This window comes from Panthera pardus, unplaced genomic scaffold (assembly GCF_024362965.1).
Source record: "Panthera pardus isolate Hobbes unplaced genomic scaffold, ASM2436296v1 HiC_scaffold_15, whole genome shotgun sequence".
NCBI lineage: Eukaryota > Metazoa > Chordata > Mammalia > Carnivora > Felidae > Panthera > Panthera pardus.
The window spans coordinates 79812321-79831729 of NW_026526710.1; the positions used below are offsets into that span (position 1 = coordinate 79812321).

Below are 19409 nucleotides of genomic sequence, written 5' to 3' on the forward strand. Positions count from 1 at the left end.
TTAAGCATCCAACTCTCGATTTCAGCTCAGGTCATGATCTCATGAAATTGAGCCCCTCGTTGAGCTCTGTTCTTTTTTTTTTTTTTAAAGCTTTAAAAAAATTTTATTTATTTATTTTTTATTTATTTTTATTTTTTTATTTTTTTCAATATATGAAATTTATTGTCAAATTGGTTTCCATACAACACCCAGTGCTCATCCCAAAAGGTGCCCTCCTCAATACTCATCACCCACCCTCCCCTCCCTCCCACCTCCCATCAACCCTCAGTTTGTTCTCAGTTTTTAAGAGTCTCTTATGCTTTGGCTCTCTCCCACTCTAACCTCTTGTTTTTTTTTTTTTTTTCCTTCCTCTCCCCCATGGGTTTCTGTTAAGTTTCTCAGGATCGACATTAGAGTGAAAACATATGGTAACTGTCTTTCTCTGTATGGCTTATTTCACTTAGCATAACACTCTCCAGTTCCATCCACGTTGCTACAAAGGGCCATATTTCATTCTTTCTCATTGCCACGTAGTACTCCATTGTGTATATAAACCACAATTTCTTTATCCATTCATCAGTCGATGGACATTTAGGCTCTTTCCGTAATTTGGCTATTGTTGAGAGTTCTGCTATAAACCTTGGGGTACAAGTGCCCCTATGCATCAGTACTCCTGTATCCCTTGGGTAACTTCCTAGCAGTGCTATTGCTGGGTCATAGGGTAGGTCTATTTTTAATTTTTTGAGGAACCTCCACACTGTTTTCCAGAGTGGCTGCACCAATTTGCATCTCTGTTCTGCCAGCTTGCAATTCTCTCTCTCTCTCCCTCTCTCTCTCCCTCTCTCTCTGCCCCTCTCCTGCTCATGCATGCTCTCTCTCGAAATAAACAAACTTTAAAACAATAAAATAAGTCTCTTGGGCACCTGGGTGGCTCAGTAGGTTAAGTGTCCAACTTCAGCTCAGGTCATGGTCTCGCAGTTTGTGAGTTCGAGCCCTGCGTTGGGCTCTGTGCTGACAGCTCAGAGCCTGGATCCCACTTCGGATTCTGTGTCGCCCTCTCTCTCTCTCTTCCCCCTCCACCACTCGTGCTCTGTCTCTGTCTCTGTCTCTCTCTCTCTCTCAAAAATAAATAAACATTAAAAAAATTTAAAAAACAATAAAATAAGTCTCAATTATATTTGCAGAATGAGTGATTTTATTTCTTCTTGTTGACTTTTGGAGGCTGTGTGGAAAGATGGGGACTTAGTCTGTGGTCATGTTCTAAGCTGTGTAATTCCCAAAAGATACTATTTTTTGACCATGAATGGTCATTTGTTATGGCATTGATTATAGAAAATAACTTCAAGAAACTTGTTTATTTGGGTATTGGAAAACAGACATCTAAATAACTTATAGGTCAAAGAAATAAATTTAATGGGATATAAGATTGAAAGATAAAACACCGAATTCTTGAGGGATTCTGCAAAATTCAGGGATATTTATAACATTAGTGACTATATTAGGAAACGGTTATGTGCACCATGGGATGGTGACTCTCAGATCTCAATTACAGGGAGTGTAATTAACCCAGAATTCTAACTGTTGTACTTTGAAATCCAGGCAATAAGATCATGCTTCCCACAGGCTACTCCCAACAGAGGGCAGCCTCCTTGTTTCTGGGAGATGTGACCTTCTTACTAACTTAACAGCTCCTCTGTGACCTCACCTAACTCTCTTTGGACTGCAATGACATCTAAGATGATTCCACCCAACTGTCTTTTCTTCCCTCTCTCCCCCTGACTCAAAGTCAGCCCTGATTGCAATCCAGCTGCCCCCTGCCTCTCCTGACTCCCTTCTCATTTTCTCTCCGATGCATTCCTCCTAATAAAGTCATTGCATTTTTAATCCCATTGTATAGCTGCTTCTTGGAGTACCTGGAATAACAAACTAACAATGACAAAAAATTAAGGAGCTAATATTCTAATAGAAAAAAATAACAATGGCTGTAGAAAGAAAGGAAAAAAAAGACAATATTAGGAATTAATAATATATTTAAAAAGTGTATTACAATCAACAAAACCAGAAGTTGGTTCTTCATTAAAAAAAAAGAAAGAAAAAAGAAATAAACTGAAATGAAATTCAAGTAAAATTAATCAAGATCTATAATTAGAAAAAGCTAGTAATTAAAAAGGGACACAGCCTTAGATAGAGCAGAGATTTACAAAGATAAGGAAACACTATGAAGGGACAGTGCTAATAAAAATAAAATCTTACATGAAATAAATTATTGATTGGAAAAATATAGCTTACCCACTATGACTCTTATATAAATAGAAAGCCTGAATTTATTTATAACATTATATAAAGTAAATTAAAATTAATAAATTAAAACTCTTCCTACAATAAAACTCCAGTATCAGAATGCTTTATGGTTACATTGTACCATTCAAAGTAAATAATTCCAATTTTTTTAAATGTTTTTAATGTTTTTATTTATTTTTGAGAGAGAAAGACAGAGTATGAGTGGCAGAAGGGCAGAGAGAGAGAGAGAGAGAGAGAGAGAGAGAGAGAGAGACCCAGAATCCAAAGAAGGCTTCAGGCTCTGAGCTGTCAGCACAGAGCCTGATGCAGGGCTCAAACTCATGAACCGCGAGATCATGACCTGAGCCAAAGTCAGACACTTAACTGAGTGAACCACCCAGGCATCCCAATTATTCCAATCTTATAGAACATATTCTAGAAGAGAAAAAGAGGAAAAAAATTCCAACTTTTTCTACTGTGTTTAATCCTAATGTTCCACCTAGGCAAGTATAAGACAGGAAAAGTACAATCATTCTCACATGTATATGTAGAGGCAATAATATTAACCAAGTAGAAGGAGTCTTAATCTCATAGTAAATAAAAATGGTTGATTTGTCACAGAAACGGAAGATATATTGTAACGTTGGGTAATTTGTCACATAAATCAGCACATTAAACAGAGTAAAAGAAAATATTATGTGGTTATCTCAAAGATTACATAAAAAAATAAAAACAGTTGCTACAACTTATTTCATTATTGTACGGAAAAATATTTTAGCACACTAGGAATCAAGAGGACTTTTAAAACTTGATAGAGTAGCAATATTTTAGAGCAAATTCTTTATTTAAAGATGGAGTATCAGAGCGTGCTATCCCTTTCTTGATTCAAGATTCTACTTCAGATGCCAGACAGTTCAACAAAAAAAGAAAAAGAAATAAAATAATAAGAATTGGCAAGATACAAAATTGTAATTATTACAGATGACATAATTATCTCTTTGGAAAATAGAAAGTAACCTACAAAATATAATTCACAAGAGTTTAGGGATACTGCTGGGTATAAGATCAATTAAATATGTATACACCAGCAAAAATTTATATTTATATGTATATTATGTGTATATAATACATATAATAAATAGAGTAGTATTTGTGCAATGATTGGTAGACCAAAGAAATAGAATAAGAGACGAGAATCAGAGCCACACACGTATGGACAGTTGATTTGTCAACAGATTTGTCATTGCAAACCAGTTGTGAATAGGGAGCTGGTAAAAAGTGCTGACTTTAGACTAAAGATGAATGGAAGGAATTAACTCGCCTCATTATAATATTAATCTTTTGAACGAATGATCTCATTTTAATGTAAAAAAATAAAGATTGTGTAATTCTGGCTTAATCAAGACAAACTATGTTTTATTCTTATGTATTTTTTAAAGAATTCATCAATGTATCTTTTTAAAAAAAAGAATTCATCCATGTATCTCTTTTGTGCAATTTCCCCCCAAATCAGATACTAAAAAGCAGCATATCTGAAACATAAACGTGTTCTACTAAGTCATTCTTGATGTAAAGTAGTGATTTAGGGGAAGCTCATAAGTCCTTGCCACTATTTCATTTTTAATTCATCGTCCTTTTCTACTATTTTCTTCTGTAAATTATATATGCACTTTTTTTCTCCTTTACAGCTCAGTGTTAATAATTAAAGTTATCTTTCTATTTTATCTGAACCATCAGGGTATGTGCAGTTAGTCAATATACCTTCTAGGTCAAATGATACTGTGAGCTATCAAAATCTCCGAGACAACCTGTTTGTTAACTCTGGGGCCAAGAGTTTGTCTACTTTTAAATTTAGTTTTAGGAGAGATTTTGGAAATAAGGAAGGTCTACCTTTCATAGCTTGCTTAATTTCATCTTTCTTATAATGTACTTATTTTCCTACCACAGATCTTGCTAAGAACTGTGTTACCGTAGCTTTCCTTAGTACTCAGTACTACTGGAGGGTGTAGTTAGCCCATGGCAAAATTAAGTTCCATTAGACCTACCTTACATAAACCTCTGGTCCTGTTCTCATTGGAACAAAATCCGTATCTTTAAAACTCTATTGTGTTTCACTTCTCAAGTTCTGGAAGCACTGCTTCTGTGAAATTCATGCCTGATCAAGTTTATGAGAAATCCACTGCAGCATATCAGAGCTTGGCAGGAGAGGTGCACAAAAGCATCTTTGCACTGTTTTGTGTTTAGGTTATCGCTTTTCTCTGGTTGTTGTAGGACATGTTCATAAACAGTTTTCTATGCTTGACATAATAACAGCGTGTTTATTCACATTTTAAAATCCTGACAATTACTAGGATATGAATAGATGATTATTATATCACCTACATCATTGTTCGATGATTGTACATTGAAATGGAGAAAATATTTGTGTATGAAATTTTGTAACACCAGTGAGAATCTTTTAGGCTGCCCCACCATTGTTGTAAAACCAGGGGTCCAAAATACCCATTTTGAGTTTTTCTTTGTGAAATCCGTAAGTTTTCTCTACCAGGGTGTAAGCAAGTCTTTATAAATGTATTTCTCTTGTCATTCTAATATGTATAGACTTATTTATACATAGAAACACTGTTTTTTTTTGTAATTTTCTTGCATTGCTTTTGATTCATGTTCAATCAAAAGTATGTATTTTGGCCTCCATTTTATTGAAGTATAATTAACATATATTGTCTTACTAGTATCAGGTATAGAATATGATTTGACAATTCTATAAATTACTCAGTGCTCATCATGATAAATGTTCTTTTATCCCCTTAATCTGTTTCACCCATCCCCCAACCCACCTCCCCTCTGGCAACTGCCAGTTCATCCTCTATATTTAAGAGCCTGTAATTTTTTGTCTCTTTTTTCTTTGTTATTTCATTTGTTTTGGTTCATAAATTCCACATATGAGTGAAATCGTATGATATTTGTCTTTCTTTGTCTTTATTTTACTTAGCATAATACCCTCTAGGTCCATCCATGTTGTTGCAAATATCAACATCTCAGTCATTTTTATTGCTGAGTAATATTCATATATGTGTGTATGTATTCATGTATATATATGTATATATATATATAAATGTATGTATGTACATATACATATATATAAACACCACATTTTCTTTATTAGTTGGTGGACAGTTGGGCTGCTTTTATGTCTTAGGTCTTGTAAATAATGCCCCAATAAACATAGAGATGCATATATCTTTTCAAGTTAGTATTTTTATTTCCTTTGGGTGAATACCCAGTAGTGGAATGACTGGATGATATGGTAATCCTGTTTTTAATTTTTTGAGGAGTCTCCTTACTGTTTCCCACAGTGTCTATACCAGTTTGTGTTCCCACAAACAGTGCACGAGGGCTCCCTTTTCTCTGGCTTTCCTCTTTTTTTTTGAAAAAAATGTTCGTTTGTCCTTTATCAAAATTTATAACTTTTGCTATGAAAGACACTAGTAAGATAATTAAAACACAAGCCAAAGATTAGTGAGACATATTTGCAGAACATATATCTGGTAAAGGGTAAATATTCAAAATACAAAAATATCTCTTTTTTAAAAAAAGCTTTTTATTTTATTTTTTAAAAGAAGTTTTAGATTCACCACAAAATCAAGGGTTAAGGGGAAAGTGTAGAGGTTTATGCGTCCCACCCCTGCACATGCATAGCCTTCCCCACTATCAGATCCCTCCCAGAGTGGCACATTGTAACAACCGATGAACCTACCCTGACACATCATTATCACCCTAAGTCCACAGTTTACATTAAGGTTCAGTATTGGTGTTGGACATTATATAGATGTGGACAAACATAACGTATCCATCATTGTGGTATCATGCACAGTACCTTCACTGCCCTAAAATTCCTGAGCTTCACCTACTTATTCTCCCCTATCTTCAGCCTCTCCTTTAATCCCCTGCAACTTCTGAAAAGCACTAATATATTTCCGTGTCTCTCATAATGTTGCCTTTTCCAGAATGCCATATAGTTGGAATCATACAGTATGAAGTCTTTTCAGATTGGCTTTGTAGTAATATGCATTTAAGATTCCTTCATGTCTTTTCATGGATTGATAGCTCATTTCTTTTTTGGGCTTCATAATATTCCACTGTCTGGACATATCTCAGTGTATCCATTTGTGCCTCCTGAAGGGTATCTTGGTTGCTTCAAGTTTTGGCAGTGATGAGCTGCTATAAACACCCTTGTGTCCATTTGTGTGTGTGTGTGTGTGTGTGTGTGTGTGTGTGTGTGTGTGTGTGTGTATTTTTGTGTGGACATAAGTTTTCAGCTCCTTTGGCTAAATACCAAGGATCATGATCACTGGATAATATGATAAGAATGTTTAGTTTTGAAAGAAACCTCCAAACTTCCTTTCCAAGTGGCCATATTCTTTTGCTTTCCCACTAGCAAAGTATGAAAAGTTCCTGTGGCTCCACGTTCTTGCCAGCATTTGGTGTTGTCAGTGTTCTGGATTTGCATCATTCTAATAGTTGTGTATTGGTATCCCATTGTTTTAATTTGCATTTTCCTGATGATGTATGATGTGGAGCATCTTTTCATATGTTTATTTGACATCTGTATATCTTCTTGGTAAGATGTCTATTATTTATACATCATCAGCCTATTTTCAATTGGGTGGTTTGTTTTCTACTGTTGAATTTAAAGAATTCTTTGTGCATTTAGGATGACAGTCCTTTATCATATATGCCTTTTGCAAATATTTTCTTTCAGCCTATGGTTTGTCTTCTCCTTCTCTTGACATTGTTTTTCACGGAGCAGACATTTTCAATTTTAATGATCTAGTTTATCAAATTATTTCTTTCATGGATCGTACCTATGGTTATGTATCTAAAAAGCCATCTCCAAATCCATAATCATCTAAATTTTCTCCTGTGCTACATATCTTCCATGAGTTGTTACAATTTTGTGTTTTACACTCTCATTTATAATACATTTTGAGTTAATTTTTGTTAAGGGTATAGTGTCTGTATCTAGATTAATTCTTTTGTACGAGGATCCCTCTTCTTCTATGCAACTTTGGCACACATTTTATTTCAAATTACTTCTGGGGCTCCTTACTTTTAGAAATTTTCCTAAGATTTAAAATGAAACTAAAGTAAGTAAAATGCATGTGACATTACCCGTTACTAAAATCATTTATTATTCTCTTGACTTTTGGTAGAAGAGGGTGTGAGCTGTCAACTGAGCTGTATTTAACTGTGGACAAGTGGGAAGTAGATTTTTATTTAGCAGAGAGTTTACGCAACTCTTTTTCTTTTCTCTTTTTTTTTTTTTTTTTTTTTTTTTTTTTGATTCTAAGTCTTGGTTAGAGAAAGAATGTTAAAAGACTCAGGGAAGGCTGACATCAGTAATATGCACAGTGCATTAGCTTTGAGTTGCCAGACTTTTTCATGTGAGTCCACAGAATTGCTTTCCCTCTGAATTAATTTGCTGATAGAGAAAGATGAAGCAAGGATCAAAACCCCTAAATATATCAAAAGAAAACATACTTTTGCTGTAACATAGTACAATGGATTCAAAACGTGTTGGTTGTTACTGCTTGCAGATATATACATACATTAGCAGCTGTTAGCGTTGGGATGGGTAGAATGAGCTCAGGACTGGAATCAGAGAGGACCTCTAGGTGAACCATAGACCTGGCTCTCTGCCTACCTTGAGAATTACTTCTACTCTTAAGGACCCCAGTTTCCTCATGGTAGCAAGTACAAACTTACAGGATTATTGTAAGGATAAGAGCCTATATGGTTCTTTACCAAGAATATATATTACCCTCAGTAAAAGAGTAATCATCTTACTGCTAGGAAATAGCAAGCTTCCTGCCTTTTACCTTTAACTTCCAAAAATCATAGTTTGTAGTCCGATTTTATGGCTGACTTGGCTGAAATGAAAATTCTGAATATCTGCAAATATAGTATTGGCATATCCACATCGGTTGCAGGTGACTCCTCACTGGCCTACAGAATGTCACACACAGTGCTCTCTGTTGGGGCTTTCCTCAGTTGACAAGGTCCATTTACAAAATGATCATCGTTTTGATAAAATAGGAAAAAGAAATAGACTATTTTCATCCGTCCTTATTTGATTTGGCCGTTGCTATGTTTTATTCTTTAGAAAACAAATTTATCACATGAAATATTTGAGTTTGGAATAAATATTTCCCCTAAATAATAGAATTTCTGCCTCATAAGACTAGGCTCTAGGAAGTATTTTCTACATTTTATAAATGAAAAATGGAGGCTTTCAAGATTAAGAGAATTGGGACCCAACTCTAGGTCATTTTGCCGTAAGTCTTGTCTTTACGTCACTGCGTTCACCTGTCACAAAATGCAGTGGAACTATGCTGAGAAATGACTTAAGAGTAAAGCTGAGAAATCCTCCTGGTGTTACGTACTGTAGGCTAAATGACTGGTTCTTCTAGGATGCTTTCTTAATTTTGTTTTGTGTGTAATTGTTGTGATTGAAATATAGGAATGCTGTTTCCTAGAGACTACCGTTGTGTACTTTCTCCTCATAGATCACTTACGTAGCTTGTGTCAGGTCCCAGGCTCATGAACAAAATGGCACAGCTCTGGTTTCATAAACCTACATTCTAGTTATGGCATTGATTGGGATCTTTGATGTCTTCTCAAAATTGTCAAGCACTAATAATTGGTGAATATCGAGTGAGTAGGTGTAAATGTTTATAAATGACCCCGTATTCTATCTTTAAGGATAATCACAATATTACATTTTCCACAAGCAACTCAAATGATTGTTATGTTCGCACTTACTTTCAAGAACCACTGCCTGCTTGTCCAGATTCCTTTTATATCCTACTCTACCCCACACCATGATTGAACACTTGCCTCTTAGAATGCTCAAACCTATTCCCTGCTTCCTCTATTGGAACACTCTTGCCTTGATTCTGACTCTTTGCTTTCTTAAACTTCAGATTTCAGCTTATATACTATTCATTCAAATAACCTCTGATTGCCTAATTTATCACAGGCCTTTCTCAGAACACAGGTTGTTTCCTCCCCCGTGAATCTCTACCCAATTTATACCTATGTGTTTATTTGTATTTTGGAAATAGAATATTCATTGCCTCTTACATAATAGATACTCAATAATTGTTGAACACCTGAACAGTTGGGTATTTATATATTTTTCTCGGTGCTTAATATGTATAACATTGGAAATCATTAAAGCAACAAATATTTTATTGATTACTCTGAAGAGAATATATATTTTACCTTAAAATTTTTAGAAAACATTTTTTCAATAATTTTTCATATTACCTGAAATTTAACAATAGTACCCATGATTAGTTAAAATTCATAGAATTTTAGAGTTAGAACTAAAATATTTTAAGATGTTCTCTTGATCAGTAGAAGCAAATCAATGGAATTGCATTCAATTTGGTGATTCTTGGAATTGCGTACCATAAATCTGAGGGCTTAAAATAGTACCTGATGTTTATTTTGTCTTTTTAACTTGCATTTAGTTGAATGGCTTTTAATGTGGTAGATTTTCATATGATTCTTGGAAAAGAATAATTTGATAAGAAAAAATTGTGTGAAATGAAAACAGAAATAAAACTTCTTATAATATCAGGCACCTGGGTGGCTCAGTCGCTTAAGCTTCCGACTTTGGCTCAGGTCATGATCTTGAAGTCTGCGAGTTTTGAGCCCTGCATTGGGCTCTGTGTTGACAGCTCAGAGCTTGGAGCCTGCTTCCGATTCTGTGTCTCCCTCTCTCTCTGCCCCTCTCCCGCTCACACTCTGTCTCTCTCAAAAATAAAGAAATGTTTAAAACAAATTTTAAACTGCTTATAATATTTGTGATGTTCCAATTTCCACATAACCTTTACTTTTTTGCTGTGTCTTGTATACATAAATTTATCATATAATCACACTGTGTTAATAGGCTGCAAATAACAAATAATCAGACGTGATTATTTAAGATTTGTTGTTATGACTGGTAAAATCATTCCTTTATTTTTTTTAAAGATTTAGAGTTTATTCAATCAAACAATCTATTACTTTTTTAAAACCTTAGTTCTATCTGCTACCTGTTATTAGTAATAAAATGGACTTCATCAATTTCTTTTAAATGCCTACAGTTTCATAATACCCTGACATACCATCATATTATATATCCCCTTGGCCAAAATATATATTTGTTCCCCAAATTAATTTTTCTTTAAAATTTTTTTTTTATTTTTATTTATTTACTTTGAGAGAGAGAGAGAAAGCATGAGTCAGGGAGGGGCAGAGAGAGAGGGAGAGAGAGAATCTCAGGTATGGATCCCAAGCTCTACACTGTAAGCATGGAGGCTTGAACCCACAAACCATGAGATCATGACCTGAGCTGAAGTTGGGTGCTTAACCAACTGAGCCATTCAGGCGCCCCTAAGATTAATTTTCATCACTAAGTTAATGATTTTTTCTTACAGCTTTATTATTTTAATTCTCATAAGTGACATGATGATCGTCAAAAAGTTTAAGCATGAACCTTAATAATTAAAGAAATGTCATATTGGTAATTGGATTTTGAAATACTGTTTTCACCTTAAATCCCCCAATAGATACTCCACATGTTTAACCACATTGTCTAAAATTTGGTCCCTTAGTTTATGATATTTAGTTGATACACAAGGTCCAGTCTCAAGAATGTAATTTTTGTTTCCTGTTTTTTAGAAGCCAGAACATCTCTTTGATTTGGGAACAGACTATTTTCTATAATAATGGTATAATTATGTGTATATGAAAAAGGGTGTTTTAGAAATTTTTTAATGCAAATTCATTTCCAAAGATATTTTTGAAGTCTAACATTTTCCTTAAGTTGATCTCTCTTTTAGAATTTAAAATGTCATGAAAAATACTTTATAATATTATAATACTAATCAGTACTTTGCAATCAAGCCGTTTAAAACTATGTAAAAATGAATAATTTCCAATTTCTATCCTTAACAGTTTAAAAATGTCTCACATTTTAATCATGTTACATAGTTTACAAGGCATTTCAAATAACTGATTTCATTCAGCCCTTATAATTCCATGGATTTGGTGGGTCTGGTGTTCTCATCCGAATTTTATTTTTAAAAAGGAACAAAAAGAGGAAACGTTTTATTGAGAATCAGCCAAAAAATGATAAGTGACAGAATCAGGACTAGGTTCTACTTGTTCTTCTACTGTGAAGTGTGGCTTCACCATACAGATGTATACCATAAAATTACTTTGACGTTTGGATATACATATGCTCAAATTATGAGAGAAATACGTATATAATTATTTCCCCCAAATTATATGGCCACAGTGTTTTTTCTCTAAGTAGAACATTGCTATACAAAGTGTTTTCCTGTCAATTTAATTAATTTTACTTCTCACAGACCCTGTTACATTAGAGAATAAATTGTCCACATGGGGAGATTAAGTTGCCTGACCGAATTTACCCACAGAATAAATGGTGAAGTCAAGATTAGAATTCAGAGCTCAGGATTAGAATTTAGAACTAAAAAAGCTACTAATCATTTCTACTTACAACATCCAGAACAAGAAAAAAAAATAATCATAGCAGGCAATTATAATTTAATGTCATTATAATAACGAGCAAATATTTAAACATAATGAAACTGAATAAAATAAACACGTTTGATATTGCCTCTTTAAAATCTAAATAGAAAAATATTAAAACAACAAAAACTGACCAAGGGAGAGAGACATTAAAATTACCCTAAGTTCAATAAATCAAAACTCCTAGAGGTGGGTTCTTGTTCACCAGTAATTACCAACAACTCCCTAAGGCAATCTCATGTGCAGCCGTGGTTGAGAATCATGGGACAGAATTGGAAGTGAGCAGACTTTGTCCCTAAGGGGCCAGATAGTAAATAATCTAGGCTTTGCTGGTCATACAGCCTCTGTCTCAACAGTTCAACTCTGCCATTGTTAGTGTGACAATAATCATAAGCAATATGTCAATGAATGAACATGACTGCATTCCAATACAACTTTATTTTTGACACTGAAATTTGAATTTTGTATAATGTCAGTGTGCCTGAAGTAGTATTCTTTTTTAATTGTTTTCAACTATAAAAAAATGCAAAACTACTATTATCATGGGGTATACTAAAAGAGATGGGTCAGATGTGGCCCCCTGGCCATGGTTGTCAACCTCCAATTCTCTGGAAATCCAATTAGCCACTCACTCATGTGTGCTTGACTATATTTTATAGTACTTTAATTATGGATTATACTATTTTGTTTCACTCGCTTGTCTTTGTCCTCAGTGACTAGTATAATATGTGGAACTTGAAAGGTATGGTAAATAAATAAATAAAGGTAGAGTAAATAAATAATAAGTGAAGGAATACATGCACTATATCCATCCAACCAAAATTACCCAAGAAATTATTTCGTGCCTTCCCAATGGATAATGTTCATCATTTAAGTGGAGATGATCGCCAGAATATTATCGTTTTTCATTTGACATATTTATTTGACAAATATGGTCTGTGCGATTATAGAAATAGTCTCATGAACCAAGAGGAAGACTGCATTTATCTAGGGCATGGCCTGGTCTTAGGATCTTCGTGTTGTTCACAACTTTTCAGACAAATACAGTGTTCTTTTTAAAAATTATATAAATCTATGTGTCTGTGAACCTTTCTTAGTGGGAGCTTGTTTGCTGGGTGCCTTGCCTTTTGATAATTACAAATGCTACATGTTGCTTCTTTGTGTTTTCTGTATTTAGCTAGAGAGATTGCAAGCTGAAAATATCTTGGAGCGGGACAAGAGGGAAATACTTGAAACAGAAAAACAAGGACTGGAAAGAGAAAATAGAAGGCTAAAGGCCCAAGTGGAAGAAATGGAAGAGCTTCTGGAGAGGAGAAATGTATTAAGTGCAAACTCTCCAGGTCCTGACTTCAAGACCTCACAAATTGAACTGCAGGAAAAAATCAAGGTATCGGGGTTTCTTGGAAGCAAATGTTCTCACTCACTGTAAGTTGCCTCCCTCATGCTGCCTTAACTTTTACCCACCTCCAAGTCTGAATATTTCCTTTGTACTATTTAACATCTAATGCTTGCTCTTTTTCTCATTGCAAGTAGAATAATGTTGTTCATGCATATGGAAACAGTGTAACAGATTTTGTATGAAAATGTTACACTATTAGGGTGCCTGGGTGGCTCAGTCGGTTAACCATCTGACTTCGGCTCAGGTAATGATCTCACGGTTTGTGAGTTCGACCCCCGCATCAGGCTCTGTGCTGTCAGTTCAGAGCCTGCAGCTTGCTTTGGATTCTGTGTCTCCCTCTCTCTCTGTCCCTCCTCCACTCTTGCTCTGTCTCTCTCTCTGTCTCTCAAAAAAATGAATAAACATTAAAAAAAATAAAAAATAAATAAAATATTAAAAAAAAGAAAATGTTACAACTGTGACAAATCCAACACTTTCAAGCTTTTCTAAAAGGAAGAGAAAATGAAAGGATGGACCTTTGTATTTTTCATTTCCTTTTACAGTTTTGCCCCAGTGTTTTTCAAGCAATTGATCTTATTTTTAAGTAAGTCTGTTTCTCCCTTAGTTTGAACAACTGTGTAATAGGCATTTGTCAGTAACTTTAGTAAGGATCTGCATAAACGTTTCAATTTAGTTTCAATTCCGTTTACTCTTCTCTGGTTCTTTTTTAGTCTCAGAAAAATTGTTTTTGAGTCAATACGATGCATCATGTTTCAAATAGCTTTTGTAGCCTATAACATAAATGTTAAAACTAGATTTAAATTCAAAATCTGGCTTTGAGAAATTTAGGTTGTCTTGGAATTATTTTATCCTAAAGTCAGTAGACATAATTACTGCTATAAATGGGATTGCTTTAAAATAAACTGTTTTTAGATTTTAAAAATAATCTCTTAATGGCAGTTGCAATTTGTGTGTTTTAGTGTCAACATGCTGCAAAACATTTACATCTTGTTTCTATTTCTTCCACTAAAGTACATATAGTATCTTTTTTTATTTAAAAAAATTGTTAATGTTTTATTGATTTTTGAGACAGAGAGAGACAGAGCATGAGCAGGGGAGGGGCAGAGAGAGAGGGAGACACAGAATCCGAAGCAGACTCCAGGCTCTGAGCTGTCGGCACAGTGCCCAACCCAGGGCTCGAACTCACAGACCGCGAGATCACGGCCTGAGCCGAAGTCAGACGCTTAATGGACGGAGCCACCCGGGTGCCCCTAGTACATATAGTATCTTAATGCACTCTTCTGTCTTTTCATTCCGTTTCTTTCCCAGTGAATTAAAAGTGAGCTTGCTAAGCTCCTATCTTTTAGTTATATAAGGAGTTCATACTCATATGAGCTCTACAAGCTAAAGATGGCCAGAAAAGTTGAATTCCATTTCACCTTTCCTTATTTCTTGTGATTCTAGAGATGAATCGCAGATACAAGATTCAGTTGCATTAGTGGTTTGGGACTAGCAAGTGCAAACATCCATTTTGTCGCAGCAAAATGTTGTATGAAACCAGCCTTGATAGTGGTTCCGATGTACATAACATCTGTAGAGATGTTTTCATGTGTTTCTACTTGTGGAAACACAGAAGTACTTCACTTATGAAACAAGTTTGATCATCAAAATACCTGGGTATGTTTGACTCCCCTGAACTAACAAGCGTTTATATTAGACTCTGTGGGTGATGTGAAGATGAACGAATCATTATCCCTGCCCAGAATGGGCTTAAAGTCTATATAAATACATAAATCATTATCAACAGGACATCATGTTGATTGCTAAGAAGAAAGCAGAATGGGAATACAGGCGAAGTAATTAATCCTATTTCATTTTGATTCCTATGTGGTTACCTCAAAATGTTATAACATAAAGTATGTCACTTAGGAAATACGAGAGTTGATTGGGGCTGTTTGGAACTGGCATTGGTATATACCATTGGTATAGATATTGGTATATATGATTGGTATATACCAATCGGCGTGTCCTGTCAACAGGGCACAGAGTCCGTCCCTGGGGTCTTTGAGACAAGTGCGGTTCTTCACTTAGAACTAAACACAACTTGGAAACTGAGAAGATTCTGAAAGGCCTAACCAACCCAGTGGGTGTGTTCATCCATCAGAAAACTATTCCTCAAGTATATATTATCTTGACGACCAGGAAGAGGTGCTGGTGATTCTTACTCTTCCTTAAGAATTCAGACTCCCTACATGAACCAAAATAATTATCATAGAACAGCTGCAGGTCGAAATCCTTGGTGCCACAGAGATCCCCACTGGGATCAAGGTTGTGTCCCCAAATGCCAAACGGATCAAAGCTGCATATAGAACATGCCTAAGTCCAGAGAATAGTGCAGATTTTATTATAACATGAAACTAAATTGTAATTTTAATATTATTTTAATAGACCTAATTTATATGTATATAAACTATGCGTGTAAGTTCCATATAGGAGTATCATGTGTATATACGTATATAATTATCGTATAGAAGTAACATATATCTATGTGGATATAAATACTGTATATGAGGGAGATAGTGGAAATAAGTGTTGGCATGTAAGTGATAAAACAGTAACCACTCAGTTATCAGTCTCTAAAAGAGGTGTAAGTTCTCTTACCACATTATATTTATATCTATTGCATTTAACAAATGTCTGTGACAGACACAAACTACCTGGTATTCATGGAAATCTCCATATCGATAAATTGTGTTAATTTCTTGAACTGTAACATCCTCATTGTTTGATGATTTTTTTATATAAATCCTTATTATACAAGAGGGGAAGAATTTTGCATATATATTTGAAATATATAGAGTGCTATATTTTGCATACATTTTTGCATATTTCGGCTTCAGTATTACAGGGAATAGATTTTTAAAGAAAACATCTTTTAATTTTAAATTGCACTGTTAATTTAAAGACAAAGATTCTCCTTAACACAGATGATCTCATCACATGAATGTCCATATTGTGGTTGTTTTCATGTCCTATGTTAAGGCTATGTGTGCATCATTTTTTTACAATTAAAAAACAAAAACAGCAGCACACCTGAATTTTTAATGAATACATTGCAAAATTACTAATCAATATGATATATGAGAGATGGGACCATGCCTACGAGAGACACAGAGAGAAGTAAGTTTCAAGACAACCCATAAATCGTGAGGTTAAGAAAATAACATCTTCAGGGCTTGGGGAAAAGAAAAAGAAAAACTTGAAGGACTTCACCAAATCTAATCTCTTTTTGAGCTTTTACTTCCACCTCTCTTCCTCCCTTTGTTCGTTTCCAGGAACTTTTAGGAGGACAGAGAGGACAGGAGAGAAGAGAGGACAAGAGAAGACAAATGAGGGAAAAAGAAGGGAAAGGTGGAATTTGTGCCAACTATAAAGTGAGAGGACATAACAGAATAACCAAAATGGGAGCAAACACATATAGGCTAATATTTATCAAAATATGTCCTGATTTTGCTGTAATGGAGAAAAGTAGAGTTGTAATTCCCAACCATTTTTCTAAAAATGATACCTTTAAATGCTCGTTTGCTTTACCTACTTTATTCAGTGACAGGGAGTTTTGTACTTGGAAAGCCTTGATTCTGTAGATATGCAGTGTTTGTATTCTCCATTCCAAATAACACGTTTTGAAGTGAAAAGTTATTGGAAAAAGTGGTCAGTATTCTATGGGGTAAAGCCCCATGAACTAGTCAACATGCCTTTTGTGGAGCTTTTTGGAGGCTTGTTTTCTTAAATCATTCTGGCAACTGAGTCTTCCTTCAGGTCACACGGTGGGTCATTTTCAGAAAGCTAATGTGACAGAGTGGTAATTGATGTGTCTCAGGAAAATGATGAATTAATCTAAGAGTAGAAAGGCCATCAAAGTCAATTCCTAATGAATTTACATTACTGACAGTGTCCATTTCTTGAATAGGAATGACGTTATTTTGCTTAGTAACTTTATCCTCAGAAATGTTTTATTTTCACTCAGAGGTTTATCAGGCAAACCTATGGCTTTGTTAACTTCTTCACTCATTATTTGTCTTTTAAAACCTTCATTGCTCATACAATTATTGAATAATTTAAGAATAAATATATCTGTTCTTATGCTGTTGTAAAATAATAATTTTAAATATAAAATAACATAATTTGATGTTATTAGACAGGGTTATTTCACCTTTTTCTTTAACCATTCTTACATAGCTTTGCTTTCTGTGGTACACTAGAAATTTTAATTTTTAATACAGTGATTAGTGAAAATTTATATTACTGTAGAGACTTTAGAGATATGGAAAATTTTAACCCTTTCGTATGTGAAATATATTTTGGTATATAAAAATGAAAATAATTCATTTTGAAGAATGTCTTAGTTGTAGCAAAACACTGATCTACACATGAGTGTCTTTCATGAATTGATAATTCAGTGATTTCATAAAACTTAGAAACACATCCATGATTTTGTATACATTTTAGCAAAAGTGAATTAGATTGTGTGGGTTGACCAGAACAATGTTCTTTTCTCCAAGAATTTCTGAAGTTATCAGAGACAGACGCTTAAGTACCATTTGTTAATGTCATAAAGAAGTATCTAGTGAAATTTCACACTGAATTAAAATAAATCAATATACTACAAAAGAGGGTGGCATTTTCTCTAATATAATGACTGCCCTCGCTCACCCTGAAATACTCACATGCATTCATGCATTCAAACGCACATGTAAATGCAGACAATGAATTGATTTTTATAAATAAACTCAAAAGTAAAAGTTTTATTTTTCGTTGTTTTGTGATTATTCACTGGAGAAAAGATACACAAATAAGATTTTGTACATATGAAGCATTATTTCTAGGAATATATTAAAACTGGGTGGGGTTTCACTTTTTCTTATAAAAAAACAAATGCTGTCATAGATTATTAAATTAAAATTATGAATAGTAAATCCCAACCCATCCTAGTGTTTGCCACAACTTGATAAAGGTGTGGCAAATGAATAAATAAATAAACATATGTTCCATCTCCATTAAATTCCATTGTATATTTTGATTTATCTTTAATTCTTATACTCTCTTTTTTATTCTGTGTTAGAGGGCAATGAGGTCTATAAGATTGTTGCAGGCTTATAATATCCTTTAAAATTTGCTTCATGTATACCAGATCAATGATATTTTACCCCACAGCCAATTAAAACCAAGATGTAAATTTTGACACTTTAGGTCACTTATATTTTCTAGATTTAGAACTTCATGAAATTTTATAATATAAATTGTGACATTCAGATATGAAATTATATCATTTTCTGTTGATATGCCTAGCATACTACTAATAATCCACTATATTATTACAAAATGATTGGCATTTCACATAGCTGTTATCAGTTGATTTATATTAGCTTGATTTAAAGCAGTGATAGGAAATAATATTTAGCTTCTTATTTAAAATGAAAAAAACACTATGTTTATAATATTTCCTTAAAACTAAAGCTAAAATCCAAATAAAAAAATAAAACTACAAGTTGAGGGGACAAACCTGTAGGCCTGAGACACTCACTATTTTGTTCTTTTTTCTTTTCCTTTTTCTCAAAGTGAAGTTATGTTACATAAAATTCTCTTTTTTTTTTTTTTTTTAACTCATGACCCTGGGATCAAGAACTGAGCTGAGTGAGATCAAGGGTCAGACGCTTAACTAACTGAGTCACCCAGGCACCTCCATAAAATTAGCCATTTTGACGTGAATAACTTAGTGGCATTTAATGCATTCACAATATTGTACACCTACCACCTGTAACTGATTCCAAAACATTTTCACCATCCTCAGGGGAAACCCAGTAAGCATTAGTAACTCCTTTTCCCCGCTCCCCAAATCTTCTGGCAACAGCAAGTCTGCGTTCTGTTTCTATGGATTTACCCATCTGGATATTTCATGGGATCATACAACATGTAACATTTTGTGTCTGGCTTCTCTAACATACATAAGATTTCAAGGTTCGTGTGTACATCAGTTCTTCATTCTCCTTTTTGGTCGCATAGTATTTGATTCCATGGAAATACAACAATTTGTTCATCCATTTATGTGCTGATGGACACCTGGGTTGTTTTCATCATTTGGCTCTTTTCAACAATGTTATTATAA

At 34.3% G+C, this 19409-nt stretch overlaps 1 protein-coding gene across 1 annotated transcript in view; it reads left to right on the forward strand.

Annotated features, from left to right (window-relative positions):
* The window catches only part of CCDC102B (coiled-coil domain containing 102B), a 189025-nt gene extending 170799 nt beyond the window's left edge, over window positions 1-18226 (forward strand). The window contains 3 exon segments of the mRNA XM_053902822.1: window positions 13043-13252; window positions 16579-16835; window positions 16837-18226. Coding sequence (XP_053758797.1) covers window positions 13043-13252; window positions 16579-16835; window positions 16837-16879 — 510 coding nt within the window. The 3' untranslated portion in view covers window positions 16880-18226.
* Window positions 18227-19409: the final 1183 nt, after the last annotated feature.